Source organism: Lissotriton vulgaris, chromosome 1_1 (assembly GCF_964263255.1).
Source record: "Lissotriton vulgaris chromosome 1_1, aLisVul1.2, whole genome shotgun sequence".
NCBI classification, from domain to species: domain Eukaryota; kingdom Metazoa; phylum Chordata; class Amphibia; order Caudata; family Salamandridae; genus Lissotriton; species Lissotriton vulgaris.
Genome location: NC_141685.1, coordinates 1,413,175,357 through 1,413,195,228, shown reverse-complemented (window position 1 = coordinate 1,413,195,228; position 19,872 = coordinate 1,413,175,357). Strand labels below are relative to the sequence as shown.

General features: G+C 48.3%; 1 protein-coding gene across 1 annotated transcript in view; it reads left to right on the top strand.

The window, feature by feature from the left end:
• The window catches only part of LOC147750619 (laminin subunit beta-1-like), a 308,945-nt gene that overhangs the window by 96,462 nt on the left and 192,611 nt on the right, over nucleotides 1–19,872 (top strand). The window contains exons 8-9 of the mRNA XM_086967210.1: nucleotides 11,495–11,615; nucleotides 11,848–12,036. Of these exons, the coding sequence (XP_086823336.1) occupies nucleotides 11,495–11,615; nucleotides 11,848–12,036 (310 nt within the window). The remainder of the gene's footprint in view (nucleotides 1–11,494; nucleotides 11,616–11,847; nucleotides 12,037–19,872) is intronic.

Here is a 19,872-nt window from a genome sequence, read left to right as displayed (position 1 = left end):
GTTAATGCGACGCGCTCAATGAGGGTCTTCCTGCAGGGACTCTTCAGTCTACAAAGGTGATCAGGGGTTCCTGGGCACAGGGTTCAATGTTCCAAAAGGTCTTCTCCAGTTTGGCCAATAGGACCATGGATCAATAGGACTATTCTGTGCCAATGGACAGACGTTTTTGGACTGCCCGGCAAAGGAGGCTTTCCGTTCAGGGAATCAGAACTGCCCAATTGATTACGCTTTCATTGATGCATGGCACTTTAAGGATGTGGAACAATTTGAGGTATTGCAGAGTGATGGTAGTTATCATTGGCCCGTAGAATTGTTAATTAAGATGGAAGAGGAACCAAAGAGAGAAAGAGTGATCCCCTTGAAGATCGAATACCCCAGACGCTTAACCACCTGTATAACCGAGGAAAGTCTGCAATTGGTCAATAATTTGTTTATTGATTATACTGCTGTTGGTAATGTTCCACAAAAAGGAAAAACTCTAACATGGTACAAGCGGACTATCGAGCAGGTGGTAAATTGCCTAAAAATAAAAGTTAAAGTAAGTATAAAAAACTGGTTTAATAACGAGTGCAGAAATTTGAAACTTCGGGTAAGGAAATGGGAAAGACAGTTAAAGAAAAAATCAGATAAGGAGGCAATGGAGAGCCTTCGAGTGGCGAAATCGGAATATAAAAATAAAATGAGAGAAAGTAAACTAGAATATAAATCCAAAAATTGGCAAACAATGTTAGAAGTGATAAATACAAATAATATTAGGTCTTTCTGGCAATTGGTAAAAGAGGCAAGGTACAAGGGGAAATGCAATGCTTGGTGGGTGAAGATGATTCGGTTACTCATCTGAACAACCCATATAGGGGTAAAGATTTGAGGAACACCCTGAAAGTAAACAAACAGTAAGAATGGTTTTTAGATGTCAATCTAAGTGGGCACACTGCCAGTATGGAAGCACTATTAAAGATAGTATGTGGTGCAACTAGGTGAGTGGAAAACCATGTAACCACTCAATGGAGATGTCAGCGAGCTGAACAAGTCCTATAGTTAATGAATAGACGTACCCTATGCACACACTCAGTAATATTAAAGACGTTGGTCAATGTATAAATTCTTAAAGGTTACACAAATATGCAGAGGAACAACAGTAGAAAACAATGATATCAATTAGATAGTAATCACAAGTAAATATTATGACAAGAGAGAATCTTGGTGTCCTTGTTTAATTATCAAAGCTTGACAACAACCAGCCGACACGTGTTTCATCGCATCACGCGAATCTTCAGGGCTGGAAATAATACAGAAAAAAGCTTTATGTGGACAGTATACATGTACAATCGGATGAAAACTATCGTGGTTAACTCGTAACCGGCACCGGAGACAAGTTTCAAGCCATATCTTGTCATGCATGGATTAACACTCCTGATAAGGTATGTGGAAGACATCCTTAACCCCTTCGATGCTCATGACGAGCTCAGCTCGTCATGAGGCACGGTTGAGCTGTGCTGATGACGAGCTGAGCTCGTCATGAAACTATAGGGTTCTAGATCTATCAGCACAGGAGGGGAAAACCATTAGCAGCCAAGGTGTTAAGTGCAGTGAACACAAGGGAAAGAATGCTAAGAGCCCGTGGTCATGCCGTTTTAACCATGTCAAAGTGGTGATATCTAATCCGCAGCTGGTGCTCTATAGAACTGTCATGCATATATGCACACCCGCAGACTAGTAATCAGCATGTGTGCGGTGATCAGTGCTTCTGTGCTGAGAAGGTAATATAGTGAAAATGAGCACTCTTATTAGTGACCTAAGTGACATGTGTAAAGGATGTAAACCGTGAACAGATATATAAAGTCCAACACATACCTCTAGGTGGCTGTACTTAAGCCAATCGGTCTAAGTAATAAAAAGTGAAGCGATAAAGAAAAGAAAAAGGGAGAGACAAAAAGGGGAAGAAGGGCAGAATAAGTGTCTGAAGGTTGAGAAAAACTCTATTGTTCAAATACTCAATGAGTAATTAAAAGGGCCTGGTGAGCTATTCAATACTCAGGCTTGGTAAGGAAAGACAGATGCTCACCTCTTACGGTGATAATTCCGACCCGGAAAGGCCCAAGACCAGTTATTACTATTAATACAAGTTCCCTGAAGTTCCTCAATGCCATTTTATAGTATGATCACACGGTTTACATTTTCCCACAGCTGCCTTAGGAAGTTCTCTATTAACGTATATTGAGTATTTGTTTTCTCTGTGAGGGTCTACAAGCCTGAGGATCAAGACTCTAGTACACAAACACAAGGTATACTTGCTAAATGGTCAGTGACCGATATGGCAGAGCTTTCAGCCTGAGAAGCAGAAGAGAAATACCCTGTCAATGAATGAGATCTGAGGATGCAGCCAAGGTGAACACCAGAACCTCGAGGACATTTTTCCAAAGGGCAAGTGTTTTCCTCGTAAAAAAGATTCTGAGAATGCAGTGCCCCGAAACTAAAAATCAAAACAGGAGCCATCAAGCGACAATAGCCCTCAGCAGCCAAACCTTTGAGCTAAAAAATCGAGCACCATAAGCTGAAGTCATTCATGCCAAAGAAGGATGCAGTTAAAGAAGGTCAGACTCCACCCCCCCCCCCCCACCCCACCCCACCCCCCCTCCCTCCCATTCCTTCCAGGTACAAAAGAAGATCCACTGATGAGGATCGGCTGAAATTCTTCGGCTGAGCTTCTGAGGATGATCAAAATGGGATGGAGAGAATGGCCCCTAGAGGGAAAAAGTGCAACATGACCCCCTCTACCGTGAGAAGAAGTGGTGGGCACTAGAGGCAGAAATTGAGCTGCTTATCACAAGAAAAGTGTTTTTAAAAATCTATGCAGGAACAGAAGATTTAAAAAATAGTGAGGCTAAAGAAACCTGGACAAGAGATGGAAAACACTAGACCCACAGACACCTCAGGAAGTTCAGGCAGGTATCGACTTGGGTTAGGAAGAAATTGCCTATACACACCAGGACATGGGGGGAGTTTGATTTGAGACACATGAAGATAATTAGACACTTTAGAAGCACATAAAAAAGACTCCAATCAAGAAGAGTTTGGCACATATCTCTCTAACCCATGACCTTCATATGAACTCTCTGTATATCACAGGGCAGTACAAAGAGCAAAAAGGCTTTGAGGGTGCAAATAGAGGTGGAAAAGGAAGTTACCTGCTTCCTCTTGAAGACTTTGAACCTTCTGCTTCAGAAACACCAATGCTTACCTTTGCTTCCAAGTATATTGCAACAAGGAAGGGAGGTTTTTAGTAAACTAGCATCTTCCTTGGCTGTTAAACTATGAATTGAGAAGTTTAAGGCAGACTCATAAGATCCTAAATCTATACAACCTCATATGAAACCTGTCCTGCTCATTGTTTCCATGGCCAGAAAGAGGCATATCACCGGATTCCAAGGGAGCCACCCCAGACAAATTCAGTAAGAAACTGGAGGCAGTAGGAAGGAAGATAAAAAGAGAGAGTCCCTAGGGACTTACAGGGGATCTGAAGTTGCCAATCATTGTACAGATCTGGCTCTGTATGTGGTATGCCACTAGGTAGTTATAACTTGCACAGAGTCCAGAGATTCCCTCAGAAGTGTACAGAGCTCTATACAAACCCAAGTTTTGCAGCGTGAATCTTTCTGGATTCACTATGCTGTGCATATTCCGCGGTCTTGTGGTTGGGTCCGGATTCGTAGTCTTTTCTTTGTGTTTTTTTTTTTTTTTTCGTCGCCCAGGTGGGCGTCGGCGTCACCCCTCCTTGGGTGTATTTCCGGTGACGTCGGCATGCTTCCTGTGAAAGATCCCACTCTTGGGCGCCATCTTCAGATTCTTTTTTCCGCGGTCGGGTCTGGATCGTTCCCGTTGGGCTCCAGACATTTTTGGAGAAAGTACTAGGAAAAGTTTGAAATTGAAGAAGATATCGAAAGAAGAAGACTACGAAAGACTTCGCAGAACACTGACCAGCGAAAGGAAGGAGAAATCATCGAGGACCTCGACGATCGTCGACGTACGCGTGGCCAGGGAGGCCTAAACACTCGATGATGGACAACACGCCGTTTAAGTTCTGCCCTAACTGCCACCACAAGTTCGCGCAGAAAGACCAACATCCGGTGTGCAACCTTTGTTTACCGGTAGACCACAGAAGCGAGGACTGCAACGCCTGCTCCGCCTTCGCCTCGAAGACCCTTCGTGTGAGGAAGAGCCAGAGGGTAGCGCACGCCACCCTCCAAGGAAAAGCCCCAACGCCATCGCTGTACGAGCTGGGGATGTCCTCGGAGGAAGAGGCCAACGCTGCCGCTGAAGACGACAGCTACACGGTCGTAGAGACCGATTACACTTCTGATAAGGTAGGAGACTCGTCGTTCCCCAAGAGTACGAGAGACTCCGAGTCTCGAAAAAAACAAGGGCAAGACCCCGAAAGCGCCTACACAGAGACACCTGGCGTCCGCGGCTACCCACAGGCCCACCGGATCCTCTGAGAAGGAGTCCCTGGCGCCGAGAGCTGTTGAGCAGCAGAAGTCGTCGAAGATCGTCCCCGAAAAGGACCGATCGACGTCGAGGGAGAAAGACCCGAAAGGCTCGACGCCGCACAGGGACTCGAAACCCAGTTCGACGTCCAAGTCCTCGACGCCGAAACTCTCGCAGCCGAGCCAGGCGCCGAAGAGGGTGGCCGAACAATCCGGCGCGGACAACGCGGCGAGATGGAAAAGAAAAAACGGCGACTAGAAGCCGAAATGGAAAACATCTTGCAGCGGAAGAAAGAGTTTGACGCCAAGATGAGAGCCTTCACGATTCCCCACAAGACCAAGTCACCCATGCTAGAACTGGTCGAGGAGGAAGACGAACACGTTGAGGAACATGAGCCTGGCGCCGAAATGGTCGACGACCAGGAAGAGCACGAGAATCCCTACGAAGATTACAGCTATGAGGAGGAAGAGGACAGCAGGTTGGACGCAGAGTCGGCCACCTCTGACCTGCAGGAGGAGGATTACCTGGATGTCGACACCGAGAGCCATCGCCGCCCGACGACATCGGGGCTTACAACTCGGTGATAAGGTCTGCGGCAGCAGCTTTCAAGCTCAAGCTCGACGAGGAGAAGCAGAAAGCGGACTTTCTCCTCGAGACATTACTCCCCACGCAAACAAGGAGCCAGTATCTACCGATGCTCGAGAGCGTTTTGGCGCAGGGGATGGAGGCATTCAGGGAGCCCGCAACATGCAAGGCAGTCACTCCCAGAACGGAAAAGAAGTATAAACATTCATCAAAGGACCCGGCCTACATTCGAGGCGTGGTCTCAGCCGACTCCATCATCACGGCCACAGCAAGGAAGAGGGCTAACGTGGCCACTACTTCTGGACCACCTCCTGATAAGGAGAGCAAAAGGATGGACTTAGTGGGCAGAAGGATCGAACGGAATGCCGCGACCCAATGGCGCATGGCTAATTCCAATGCCCTCATAAACAGGCACATGTACCAGATCATGGAGGAGCTAGGAAAGCTCGTGAAAGACCTACCCCAGGAGGCCAGACAGAAGGCAGAGAAACTGGTGGAAGACGGGAAGAATGCGGCAAATTGTTGCCTCAAGACGGCCCTGGATGGAGCAGACACCTCCAGCAGGCTCATGATGATGGGTGTCACGGAAAGAAGACACGCATGGCTCAGAATCTCGGGCTTCAAGCCTGAGGTGCAACACAGCATCTTGAACACTCTGTTCAAGGGCGAGACGCTGTTCGGGACAAGAGTTGACGACAAACTCAGTCAGCTTAAGAAAGACAATGAAACTGCACGATCCATGGGAGCTTTGCAGTTCAGAGGCAACAAGAGGGGCACCCAGTCACGGAGGCCCGGCAGAAGAGGTGGAAACCAGCCAGGTACTTCACACCAGGCTTTCCAACAGACGCACCAGGCGGACTCGCAGGTGCAACAGGGTCAACAGAAGCAGTCCTGGCAGTACCAGTCAAGGGGCCAGTCCTTTCAAGGGAGAGGAAATGGACGAGGACAGCATAAAAGAGGGGGCCAGCAGCCCGCCTCTAAATGACTTCAGAAACATCCGTGCGCCCGCCAACAGAAAGGATCCCAGGGGGCAGCACATACAAAGGGGCCAGGACACAATGGACAACTACCACCACATAACACCAGTGGGTGGAAGATTAAGACTCTACCTCCAGGAATGGAGAGAGATCACATCAGAAAAATGGATACTAAACATCATCCAATTCGGGTACTGCTTAGAGTTGGAGGGGAGGCCAACAAGCAGGAGACCAAAGCAAAAGCCTCTAGCAAACGAACAGCTACAGCGGCTTCTGGAAGAGGCAAGAGAGCTCCTACAGAAGGAGGCCATAGAACGGGTTCCCTTCAAAGAAAGAAACAAAGGAATATACTCAACGTATTTCCTCGTGCCAAAGGTCGACGAGACAATGAGACCCATTCTGGACCTCAGGTTCCTGAACACATTCATAAGAACACAGAAATTCAAAATGACCTCCCTGCAGGAGGTGCTACCGCAATTGCAACAAAAAAAAAGAAGACTACGAATCCGGACCCAACCACAAGACCGCGGCATATGCACAGCATAGTGAATCCAGAAAGATCATCAAGCTGCAAAACTACACCGACAGGTAAGAAACTATTCGTTGCTCTGTTAGTGGCAGTGTGGGCGAGTAGCCTTGAGCCTAACACAGAGGAGAGTAAAACATTTATTGAACAACTTTGACTAATAAGGGACACACTACTCAAAAAGGAGATCCACAACTATTTAAAAAAAATAAGCTTTGTTTGAGGTTTATTTTAAGACCAAGACCTTTGCAGTAAGGTAAATGTTTTTAAATAAAAATACTTTCAGGTTCAAAAATTGACATTTCATGCAATTTTCAAAGAGTTCAATGTTATCCTCTGGAGGAAAACCATATTGTGGTTATACAGGTAAGTACCTGATTTACAATTCCAGTCTTCAGACCAAAGGTCAGCAGGAGGCAAGGGGCAGGTGAGTACCAAAACTGCATGGCCAGTGACGGCCCGGTGCAGGATTCAAAATCGGTGTTCGGCCCAATACATTTCAACAGCGACTGGGGGTGCTCGAAGCCACACTGCTGGCAGTTAGGTAAATTTGTTGCAGGGGCAAACCTTTGGGGGTAAGAACAAGCACAGGGCGGGGGGTGCACTAAGCAGCACCAAATATACACCACCATCGACACGGGGCGGCCAGGTGTAGAGTGCAAATTCAGCATCAGGTGCTCAATGCTTTCCAAGGGAGAACTTGCTTCAGACAAACCAGCTGCAGTCTTCGCTCTGGAGGTTGTAGGAGGGTGACCAGAGACAACAGGAGTAAGTGGGGATGTAAGGGGTCTTAGGCGCACCGTCTATTAAGCTCACCAAGGCCCGTTGATCTTAAAGGAGCTGGTCCCGGTCAGGGGTAAGCATCGGGATTTTATCTGGAGGCGTTGTGGAGTTGGGGGGGGGCGTGGGGGGGCAGCCAACACTGGACTCAAGGTCAGAATCTCTGGGTAACCTGTTCTGGGTCGGTGGGTCATGTTGACATGGGCCGTTGGCGTCTGGTGCAGAGTGTTCAGTACTCGCTGTTCAAGCCGGCCCCAGGGTCCTTTGTGTTGGATTCTTGCGGACAGGAACGCTGTCTTCAGGATTTTGGGTCTTTGTCAAAGTTCAGTCAGTCTTCTTCAGGTTTCTGGAAGTCACTGGCTGCAGGACAGACGTCAACTTCTCGAAGGGTCCTTGAAGCTGAAGTCAGCCCGGTAGGTCTGGGGCTAAATCAGTAGTCGTCTTCAGGCTTCGCTGCATGTCGTCATCTTCACCCTTCTTCTTAGGTATCAGGTACTAGTTTCCAGGTCTGGGAGAACCACCTAAATACTGAATTTAGAGGCATTTTAGAGGAGTGGCAAGTAGGTCTAATGGTCACTTTACCTGGGGTGACTACACCCTCAATTATGCCACCCTCCTCTGGTTGGGGGCATAGTCCTAGCCCTGATTGGATGGGTCCCCTCATCTTCAAGTTGGAGGGGGACTGAAAAGTGTGCTTGGCTTCACCTCCTCTATGGCAGTGTTGAAGCTGGGAAAGGTGGGCACACCTAGTCTTTCTAAGTTTTTCCGCTGGTTTTCCCACCCAAAGTGGGGTTGTAAACTTGGGATTGCCATCCACTGCTAGTAGCAGAGGCTGGGGTGGTCATATTACAAAGGCGCCAGGCCTCTGAAGCTTCACCTTCAAGCACTGTGCCCATCCTGGGGGAGGAGGTGTGACACCTGTGAGAAGGTGGCCTGATATGCAGTGCTCACTATTCTAGTGAACACTATGCATCAGTCCAGCAACCCTTATTGATGATTGGTTGTAAGTCAACCTTATAGACCAGCTATCCTAGTAGCGTGGATACGAGCAGTCTAAGGCTAAAGACTCGAGAGGGCGCGTTAAGCCAGCTGTTTACCACACATATACCCCTTGAATACCAAGTGAAAGGACACCACACAAGTGTTATGAAAATAAACAGTTATTTATTTAAAGATCACAACAGCCCTGTACTCTTTATGAGGACAGGGTACTAAGCACAAACCAAAACTCTTACAAAAATACTTAAGTTAGCACAGTATATACAAATGCCCGAGGGGCACGGAAAACCATATACTCTGAAAGTGGAATGCGAAATTCCTAGCAGGTAAGTACAGTACTAATAGCTTTTGGAATCGCTAGGACTTGACTAGGGAATCGTTAGATTACTTCTAGGAGGCCTAGGGGACTCGGGTGCAGTGTGTGCACTCTCACGCGAGATGCGGGACAAAAGTCTATGGTAGCTAGGAATTAGAAAGTTAGTGTTCTCGGGCGAACCCGACCTGGTAGGGAGAAAACGAAAGTAGATTCTGACCCTTGGATAGTGAGGCTATGCTGGGGCACCGAAATGCCGAAGTTACCTAGCCCAGGGGCTGCAGCTGCATAGGTCTGAAAAGACGTCGGGAATCCTCGTAGACGGACCAGGAGCCGGAAGAAAAGATGCTGGCCGGTGACCAGTGAAGAAAGTTCAGTTGGATCCAAGCCTGGATCTCGAAGATAGATGACACCTGAAAGCAGAGGGGACCAAGTTCGAGACTACTAGCCAGTAGTCAGTGGGCACCAGGAGGGCACCGGATGGTAGCCACCTCGACAAGGTGAGTGGGTGACGCTTGACTCGAAGATCTCACGGACCAGGAGGCGTTGTCGGCGACCAGGATGGAGGATCGAGCTGTCCCACGAAGATAGAAGCTGTCGGCGTCGCTGGACCCAGGATTGGGCAACAAAGCCTTGGCAAATTCAAGCCCACGCGGTGGACCTAAAATGGCGTCTGGAGTGGACCAGGAGGGTCCGGGGTGCCTCTCTTGAAGAAGGAAGCAAGGGCCAGCCTGGAGCAACCAGACCAGCAGAAGAGTTGTCGTCGGGCGTCGTTCAGAAGGCCACAAGCCAGCCGGCTAGTAGCCAAACAACGCGGTGCACAGCAAACAGCAGAAGGGCCCCACGCCGATCGTGGAGATGCAGGGAGGCTGATCTTGGGTGCTGGAGCTGCGCAGGGTTGGGGCTTCTCGGACCCCAAAGCACTCACCAGTGGAAGACTCGGTGGGCTTGCAATAAAGATGTCGTGCAGTCTTGGCGATCGTCGGTCCCTTGAGGTCTCGTCGCACTCACGGTTCTCAGCTTTGCTGTAGAGGTGAGTAGAGGTCAGAGGTGCCAGGGAAGCCGGGTCTCGTCGTGCTGGGTCGTCGGATTCGTGATGAAGGACTTGCAGCAGACCGCAGTGTTCTTTAGGATGGTGCCTGCGGATGCAGGGTGACTACTCCTTAGCCACAAGGGAGAATCTTGAAGAAGAAATCGTGAAGTCCTTTCGAAGAAAGTGGTATCTTGATTCCAAAGATGATCTAATTTTAACAGGGGGCCCGCTCCCATCTTTATACTAAAAAAGGGGGCTGACCCGGTGACTAGGTCCTGCCTATGGGTGGGACTAGGTGGGGGGTGGTTACACCCCTCAGCCATGCCGGACTTCCCCAGGCCAGGGGCTGGTGTGCCCCTGGAACTGGTTCAGACCGGCCTATGCGTAGTGAGCACCGGGGTGCCACTCAGCAGTCACCTTCCTGTAAAGCCCTGCCTACCCAGGATACACAAAACCATGTCTGGGACGGTGCTAGCACCGCCCCTGACAGGAAACCCTTTGTCCAGGCTCCCCTCGCTGGAAGGACTCCCAGCTGCAGGGGGTCAGACTCGTGTCTGTGGTGGCAGCATCCATTTTGTGGAGCTGAGGCTTCAGTTAACTTTAACCGGGGTTCACAGTTACATACATGTCGTGTCCCTCTAGAAGGGTGGAATGCTAACCCCGTCGCCAGAATTGGCGAGGGGTTAGTATTCCAATTCGTATGACACCTTACTCGACATGTTTTGATAAAGCAATACCAAAGATAGCATTTAACCGCGAGGATTATAATGCACTTAAGAGTATATGGTATGCGGTATCATGGAACAGCTATTAGGACTTGATTCCGCAAGCTGCAGACAGGCTCAGCTCATGCCAGAGCACCATCTCACATGATTCCAAGCACTCTGCCTTCAGGATTGTCAAGGCCTGCCATAGGAGTGACTGATAGGAATCTGTGTGTCCATTTTAGGGTTAGGTATAGGTATACTACACCTACAGCAAAGGGTGATTACACGACTTTGCCCCAGCTGTCATGCAGCCAGTTGTGTCAAATTTAGGAGGCCAGCCAGGGGTGGCATAATACATGCTGCAGCCCCTGGCAGCCCTGGGTACACCCATGCCCTGAGTTACAGGGTCTGATAGGGTGGCCCAGTACCAATTGGAAATGTACCTAGGGTACATGGAATCCATTTTTAAGAGAGAGCAGTAGGCCTGGGGTCCTGATTGGCAGGGTCCCAGGTCGACTATGTCCAAAACCAGCTAAAACACAGGGCAAAAAGTTGGGGGCAACCATAGTCAGGAGGTACCTTCCTACAACACCTTCGCCCAGGATATGCTTTGTGTCTGGTCCCGGAGAGCAGAGGCTCTCTACCCAGTGGTCCAGAAACATTTCGGTGGTGGCAGGCTGACTAAAGGCAGTCTGTGGCCACACCAGAGCTGGTAGGTTTTCGAGGGGTACCTCTGAGGTGCCCTCTGAGTAAATGTTTCAATAAATCCCACACTGGCATCAGTGTGGGCTTGAGAGGAGTAGTTTGGTACCAAACACTCCTGTGTTCAGTGAAGCCATTATGGGACTGTGGAACTTGAGTTATCAAGTTCCCAGCATGCAACGGCAGAAGGCACCCTACATAAATTCATCTATTGCAACCTCACATACCACAGGGCAAGTATGATGTTGAAAAGTCCTGGGTTCTAAAGAAAATGTTTTGAAATGAGCTAAATAGTACAGCAATGTCTACATGTGTTTTTTTTTGCTAGATAAGTTAATGATGACTTTATAACAAGATATCTATTTATTTCCCTCTACTTCTGTTAAGGTACATGGGCACTGCATGTGCAGACACCACACCCAAGGTTTGAATTGTGAGCAGTGTATGGACTTTTACCATGATCTGCCATGGAGGCCAGCTGAAGGACGCAGTAGTAACGCTTGCAAAAGTAAGTTGAAACCCCAAGTCTGTGCTATTTGTCTATATTAGTCATTCAGACACTGAAATACATTAAAGCTAATATGTTGCTTTTTGAAGACCTCTGTCTGCATTTGCCACTTGGAGGACATTTGGCATTACTTTGATTACCTGTTCTGTTTAGACTTCCTTAAGGACAGGAGTTTTACAGTCTGCATATTAGGGGTTATAAGGTACTTAAAACCACCTTTTTTCCTTTATAGAATGCAACTGCAACAATCATGCCATCAAATGCCACTTTGATATGTCTGTTTACATATCAACGGGAAATAAGAGTGGCGGAGTTTGTGATGAATGTCAGCATAACACAATGGGACACAACTGTGAAAAGTGCAAACCCTTCTACTATCAGAATCCAGATAAAGATATTCGCGACCCTAACATCTGTGAACGTAAGTATATGGTCACCCCAGTTGAAAATCAAAGTCTGCCAGCTACATTGATTATTCTGGTGTACCCATCTTTAGTCTTTTTCGTATTCAAAGTGTAATATAGTGCCTAAAAGTTAAATAGAGGATGTTGGATGTCCTTTGACTTTAGAGTGGTGTGCTTCATTCAATCTGTTTGTCAACAGACAATCCCGACCCAGTTTACAGACCTTTTATACATGACATAAAAACTAGGTATGCAAAATATCATCTGTGTCCTCAAAAGGACTGAGCACAACTCGCAGATATTAGTTGGCTCAGATAACAGTGCCGGAAAATCCACCAGAAGGCTGGGTTTTCAGTAGTCCTGTTCTAGTTTGAAACATTGGAGTACTGAGGCCACTGTGAATGTTAGAAGCATGAACAATGTAATCATTCTTTGGATGTTCATAAACATGTTCATTGGTTTTTCCTACCATAGTAGCAGACGTTATGTAACTTGGAGGGTGTGCACACAATTAGACAAACCCGATCTAGCCCGAAATATTGTCCATTGAGCCAAAGATATTGCCTTTCTGCACGTAATTGTGGATCATCACTCTTTTGGGATTATGATTACTAAATGGATGCAGATTTTTGAATTGAAGTTTGTACAGATGCTGGCTGTAGTTGAGTTAATTAAGTCTGTTTACTGTCACTGAGCAAATGCATGACTAAAACTATTCCACCATTTTTGAGTAGTGGGGAATGTGGAATGGAACCCTCTGGTCATAGGCAACTGAAAGTATGTGTCTGTAGGGGCTACTATATATTATGCCCATCTAGTATTCTAGGGGAAATGTCTCTTTTTCCAGGGTCGACAAAGCAACATTTCCTAGTATTAAACTAAGGAAGGAAAGGAGCAGAGCTTGCTTTAGAGCAGAAGGGAATATTTCCTTCTTTTCTAGACCAGTTTTTGCCTATGTTACTCGCTACTTCAGGCTGTCGATTCTGGCTCCCCCAACGACTGCTGCCCTCCCCAAATCCTAAGAGATGCCTTCATGGCCTGTCCCGGCCCTCCTCTTGACCTTCTAAATAGCTCACTCTCTACAGGCTCTGTCCCGGATGCTTTCAAAAGTGCTGTGGTAGAACCTATTTTAAAAAACCCGGTTCTGACCCTGCGGTCCTAGGTAACTACCGACCTATCTCCCTCCTTCCCTATTTGGGGAAGGTCTTGGAGACTTACGCCACTTGCTGCCTGAGCACCTTCATCGAGGAAACTCACTTCCTCAACGATCAACAGGCAGGCTTTAGACAGGCCCATTCCACGGAGGCAGTGGTGGTGGCGGTTATGGACACACTGAGACAGGGGGCTGATAAGAACCTGGCCCAGGCCCTAGTGCTACTAGATCTCTCGGCTGCCTTTGACACGGCCGACCATGACATCTTGGTCGACCGTGTCAGAAATGCGGGCATTTCAGGCCCGGCCCTGTCTTGGATTGTGTCCTTCCTCCAACGCCGTTCTCAATCGGTACAACTGTCCACCTTCTCTGCTCCCCAAATCCCACTTTCCTGTGGTGTTCCCCAGGGCTCTGCTTTGTCCCCTCTTTTGTTTAATCTTTATATGCAGCCCCTTCTAGTTTCTCTTCGTCACTCCTCTGTTACCACCTTTAACTATGCAGATGATCTGCAACTCATTTTTCCCATCGACCCCTCCCCTCTCTCTTGCTCCAATTTTCAAACCACAATGCTTACCATCTACGAGTGGATGAACTTCAGCCAGCTGAAGCTCAATCCTAGCAAGACAGCGCTGGTTCTGATCGGTGGGCTTCCGCATCCCTGGACTCCCAACTTCTGGCCCCCTGCCCTTGGTCCCCCTCCCTGTCCAGTTAACTCCGTGAAGAGCCTAGGAGTCACTATCTCTAGCGACCTTTCGATGCGGCCGCACAGCAACGCTGTTACCTCGGCCTGCTTTTTCCATCTTCGCAGAATCGGGAAGATCCGAAGGTTCCTATCATCAGAGGCTCTTACCCTTGTCATCATGGCCCTGGTCACCTCACATTTAGACTATGCCAACTGTCAATACGTGGGGATTCCCGCATACCATCTTCACCGACTCCAACTGGTGCAAAACCAGGCAGCCAGATAAATTTTTCAGCAGCCCAAACACCAACACGTTACGCCGATGCTGAAAACCCTACACTGGCTCCCGGTTGCGCAACGTTGCATCTTTAAAATGGGATGCACCATTTTCAAATCCCTTTCTGCCTCTGCTCCTGCCTTTATCTCTCTCTGTCTGCATCCTCACGTCCCCCCTCGCCACCTCAGATCTTCTGCTCACAACCTCTTGATCACTCCTAGGTTTAAACGTAAGAAGCACGGTGGTGCCTGTTTCTCCTTTCTTGCTCCGTCCACCTGGAATTCTTTTCCTCTCTCAATCCGGCTCACACCTGACTATCCCTCTTTCCGTAAACTCTTGAAAACCTATCTGTTTCGCCTAGCTCATGACTAGCTGCTCCCACTCCCCTGTGTCCTTCGCCCTCTGGTCTCTGAGCGCCAAGAAACCAATTGGTGTATGTGCGCGGTACTAAATACCTTTAACATAACATAACATAACATATGTTCAGTGTATGTTTAAAAGGAGGGAAAGGTGATTAACTGTTGTTTTAAAGATGGATCTGTTGCCCAGGTTAGTGGAATTCGAGTCAGAGAAGATGCACAATGGTTAGAGTGGACTATGAGGTAGTTAGTTGTATGCACTTTGTTTTCTTCTGGAACATATTGTGTGTGGGTCTATCAAGTGCTTTGTTTGACTTGTATCACGGCTGTTGTATTCATTGCCACAAGAGATTGATCTAAGAGTTGAGTCAAGTGAGCCATGTCATCTTCTGGTACTCGCAGTGGGCTTATAGGTGTGCCTGTCCTTTGTGGACTTCAGGCAGGATGTGGCTACAGTGAAAACTGTACAGGTCACTGTGAACCTCGTCTGACCATGAACAGAAGAATACATTTGCTGCAAGGCGCATTTTTAGACAGTCATTGCGCTCCATGTTCAGGCATATGAGTGCCTACTTGTGCATTTAGATACCCGTGCAGGTTTGGTGGTGCAGAGAGAGGTGGATGGTAAAATCTGTCTGCTGAACAGAGAATGGGTGATAAATGAGCCAGAGAGCGCAGCAAGCTGTCTGGTAGAATTGTAGGTTTGAGGCATATGAGCTGCAGATTACACACTGAGCATAGATCGCCACCTAGTGTTGGGCCCGGATTTTTGCAGTTTGTTGTTGTCCTGAAAAGTTCTTTGGAAGTCACGAGATAGGTGGCCCCTCCTTTGGACCATATTGCACATGGGCATCGGCTCCATCCTCAGATTGTTTTTTTCCGCCATCGGGCTCGGATGCGTTTCCTGTGCTCCTGTTTGGAACCGAATTTCCTTCAGCGCGCAATCCTCACCCAGTTCGACGATATTGTTTTGATCGCACTCCACATCGATTCAAGAAGTGTCCTCAATGTGGGTCGAAGTTTCCCCACGCAGATGTACATGAGGTGTGTAACCTCTGCCTCTCACCGGAGCGCGAGGCCAAAGACTGTTCCACCTGTGCCTCTTTCCGCTCCAGAAAGACGATTCGGGACCGACGAGCTCAAAGAAAAATGGCTCGCTCGTCAGCGTCGATTCCCGACGACATCTTCGAAGAAGACTTCGACATGCCAGAACACCAGCAGGCCGAAGAAAGTGCCAGCTCTTCTGATGCCGAAGACTCAGACGTCTAGGACATCACTCCAGCTCAACAGGTCGTAAGTAAGACCCTCGACCCCAACCCTTCCTCGACACCCTCAAAAAAAGGCTTCGGTCACACCCTCACCTTCGGGCCCGGGTGCAAACCGAGAGACTGCTTCCCACGCCCTGCCTTCGGGCTCGGCAAAGAAGCCTATTAAGCCTTCAGGCGACTCGGGCTCGAGTCGGCCTATTCCCGGTGCCGATTCCATACGACACCGAAAAAGAAGCCATCTTCCTCAACCACGCCGACCACTGCTCCGACACCTAAGCACTCGGCGCTGAAGACTGACACCGGCTCATCGATGTCGAAACCGCACTCGGAGCAGAGTAAAAAAACGCCTAAAGGTCCCGACTCTCACGCTTTGGAACAGAAAAAACACCCGGAACCGAAAAAACACGTTCCGTAAAAGACCTTTCAAAAGGTCATACTTCTAAGCCAAAAGTCTCTAGACCAGCTACCGAGTCGGTGTCGAAGAAACCTCCGGAACCAAAAACTTCAACGCCGAAGGATCTGCCAGACACAGAAGCGCTTTTTAGGTCTCGCCTGCCAATCTGCTTGCGCATTGCTGGCGAAAATTATAGTAAGTGCAAAAGAAAAGCCTACCAAAACTGCTGCGGATCCCATACAGTTCATGTGAGACAGGCGCGTGCACGCCAGCCACATAACACACCACCATTTGTCTGTGCCTCGGCATCTTCAAAGGCTGCCGCTCCCCCGCCCCCCGCGTGCAAATCGCGCACCACCATTTTTCTGTGCCTAGGCATCAGACTTCAAAGGCTGCAGCTCCCCCGCCCCCCCCCCAGCAATGCCGAGAGCTTGTTTAACAATAGCGATCGCGAAATCGATCGCTTTTAATGCTGCTTGTTTCATTTATTATGGTTGTTGTTCTGCCCCAATTTGACAGATTGTTGTGTACAAAATCCTGAATGTTCTTTTTTTCAGTATGATTCAATCGCTAATCTGTTTGCTGTTACCCATTCACTCATGTAACAGAGATGTTGCCTCTACTTTACATTTCCCCGTATATTTCTGCACAGCGCTATGGAAGACCATGTACAACAAAATAATGTTTTAAATATTTACCTGCCACCTACAGGGGTTCTGAGGGCAGCGTGACCTGTCACACCGTAGCTTTTGCCTTTTGCTTCATTGCCATTCGATCTATTTTCTTGGCGTTCCCACTTTCTGGCTGGCTGGCGCAGTGATCCTTGCAGCCGCGCACCCCCTTTGAAATGTTTGTGCTGCGCCTTGGGTATCACAGGAAAGAGTCTAGCAGAGAAATTGCCGACAGCAGTCACTGCCATCCCAAATTCCCGTGTTTTTTAAATGTGCTCTTGTCGAACAGCTCCGTGCTGATCAAAGCATCGCTTTGATATTCTTATCACAATCACCTCCTGAACCACCCTCCTGACCTGGCAGAAAGCAGCCTTACTTGACACTCAGATGCAAAGGAGCCGGGTTGCTGTTATCTGCGTGCAGCTCCTGAGAAAAATGTTAATTGTGACAGAATAGGCCACTTCTGGCACACCATGTTCCAATCTATTCTGTTGAATCAATATCTTTGTCACTGAATGGATGTTATGACATCCCTGCTCTTTAAGCTCCGCGGCGCTGCATTCCTTGTTGTTCTCGCCATATTGTGTTCATCATTAGTTTAGCTGCTTTGTCGATTTCCATCGTTCATCACTGTGTTTTCTGAATCGAGCATTTTACATTTCTTTCCCTTAAAGTCCATAAACTTTCAATGCGTTAAGTGGCTTTTACCAGGAGAGACATCTTTTACCTCTGGGTGTTTTGATCGCTTTACCTATACTATCGAGGTTAATGCACAGAATGTATCAGAAGCACATCAGATAAAGGGAGACAGACAGGCATATGAGGTCTACATTGATAGAACAGGATACCCATGGAGCCCAGAGACCTTATCATTGAGGCGCACATTAGTGTAGTACAACGTACTGTTACTATGCAATTGCACGTTTTACTTGGACTTTTTCAGACTTAGTGCATAGCTCTGGAACAGACAGGCAGCCACTGTTCATAGTATCTGTGCCGTGCTGTCTACACTAAGTTCTGAGCAATTCCAAGTTAACTGTATGCATTTTGGAATTGCATAAAAACAGGCAATGCTAGAAAAGCAAATTGAAACGAGGAGCTTAACAACTTCACACTAGTTATGTGCTGTTACCAGGCCCAAGTTTATATTGACTGTTGCACTAACCATTTATAAAAGAATGCTGAATCACAACCACTTTTTAGGTTTTGCCTCGCCAAAAAGATGCGCTCTGCGCATCTTTTTCGCGCAGGCGAAAACCTGATGAGAACTGTAGTGTGGCTTTGGGTCGGCCCTCGTCATTCATTGGCTGGCTCCATAAATGGAGCCTAGCCATTGGACGAGGGGCCTGTCCGTCAATGCCGGACCAGACACGGGGGCGTTCCCGAGATTCTTTGGCTTTTGCCATCGTCACGCGACGTCAGGCGAAAGCCGGGAACGCCCCCGAATCTGTTCCGGCATTGCCGGCACTTCTGCGTCTCTCCTCCCCCGTTTCCCGCCCCGTGACTGGCCGGCCGGCCAATCCTAGCGCGGCCGGCCGGAAGTGCCCGCCCCCCGCAGCCCGGGGGAAGAAGGAAGACGGCAAGAAGTATGGCGGCGCCCGCGGGGCTCCCGTGGCCTGGAGGGAACCCCGGGAGATGCGGAGGACGTTGCCGGTCTCCCATGCCGAAGAGGGAGACCGGAGAAGTGCCGCCGTCGCAAGGTGCAGGTGAGTCGATTTGTTTTTTTTTTTTATTTGGTAGCCTGCTGCGAGACGAGTTTTTGTAAAACGGCACTGGAGAGGAGGAACGCCACGGTGCTCTGGGGTCATAGCTGAGGCGAGCCGTGTACTGATGACACTCGCGGTACACTGATGCCCATCATACACTCGTGCAGGGGCGATCCACACTGAAAAATGGGAGGCATCGACCATTCCTCTTTATGGTCCATTTAGGACTGTGTACTTGTACTCAATCACTCGTGTATTGAGAAAATCGCAGCCCAATTAGGGAAACTTGAGGGGCATCGGGTCTCAATTCAGCTCCATCAGACTATCTGCCAAGCAGAGGCACTCCAGACGGGTGTCCAAGCAGCTTGGGCGGCTCTGTAAGGTAATCTACCCGAGGAGGTGCAATAGAAGCGTCAAGTAACACCAGAAAGGCACAACATTCCAATAAAGCATTGCTTCGGATCAGGGCACCACGACTTCGATTCAATGCTTGCAAAGTTTAACTTTGGCGCACCTGTGCAAATGTAGCCGTCGCTTGGAGAAATTGCCCCTTTCCAAAGGCGTGGTCAAATGTAAGCAATTTTATAAAAGACATAAGTACTTGAAGACATAAGTACTTGTTCAAAGTTGAAAAAAGAAGCCGTCTCCCATGTTGAGGGTTCAGTATCATACTTGAAGACTGCAATATAGCTCTAACATGACCTGCCGCGCACAGGCAAGACTGAAACAACACGTGCAGACTACAGCCATCTCATTATTCAAAGCTGCTGACTGTCCACATAGCATAACATGTCTCCTATGAGCGGACACCCACAGCTACGGCCTCACAGAGGTACAGACATCTAAAATACGAGCGGTCATCTACAGCCATTGACCAGCACCGTCTAAGAACGGGATGACGCCGTCTAAGAACGAGACGGCGCCAATGAGCTATTCACCATACCAGGACCCTTCACCACATTTACCGACGACAAGACATCTGGAGCATGGACTGTTCCATTCAGTGATGGCCCAACACAAGGAACTGTAAAACAGCGAAAATATAACCCAGCACCCTCTGTTAAGCGAACACATCTACAGAATACTAGATATCTCTACTACCTGCTGCTGTCCACGGCAAAGACCCAACACTATATCCACAAACTACAAGTCATCTCTGGTACAAGCGTTTGTCCACTGCCAGGTCGAACAATCACATTTCCAGGGTGTACAAAGGCCAAGAAGCCTGGTGCGGGCGTTCCCAAAACATGCTATTGTTACGGTCTAATACTTTAGTATCCCTGATATGCACTAGTTATGGTTAGCTACTGTTCACACTAATGTCATCAGAAATTACATCAATG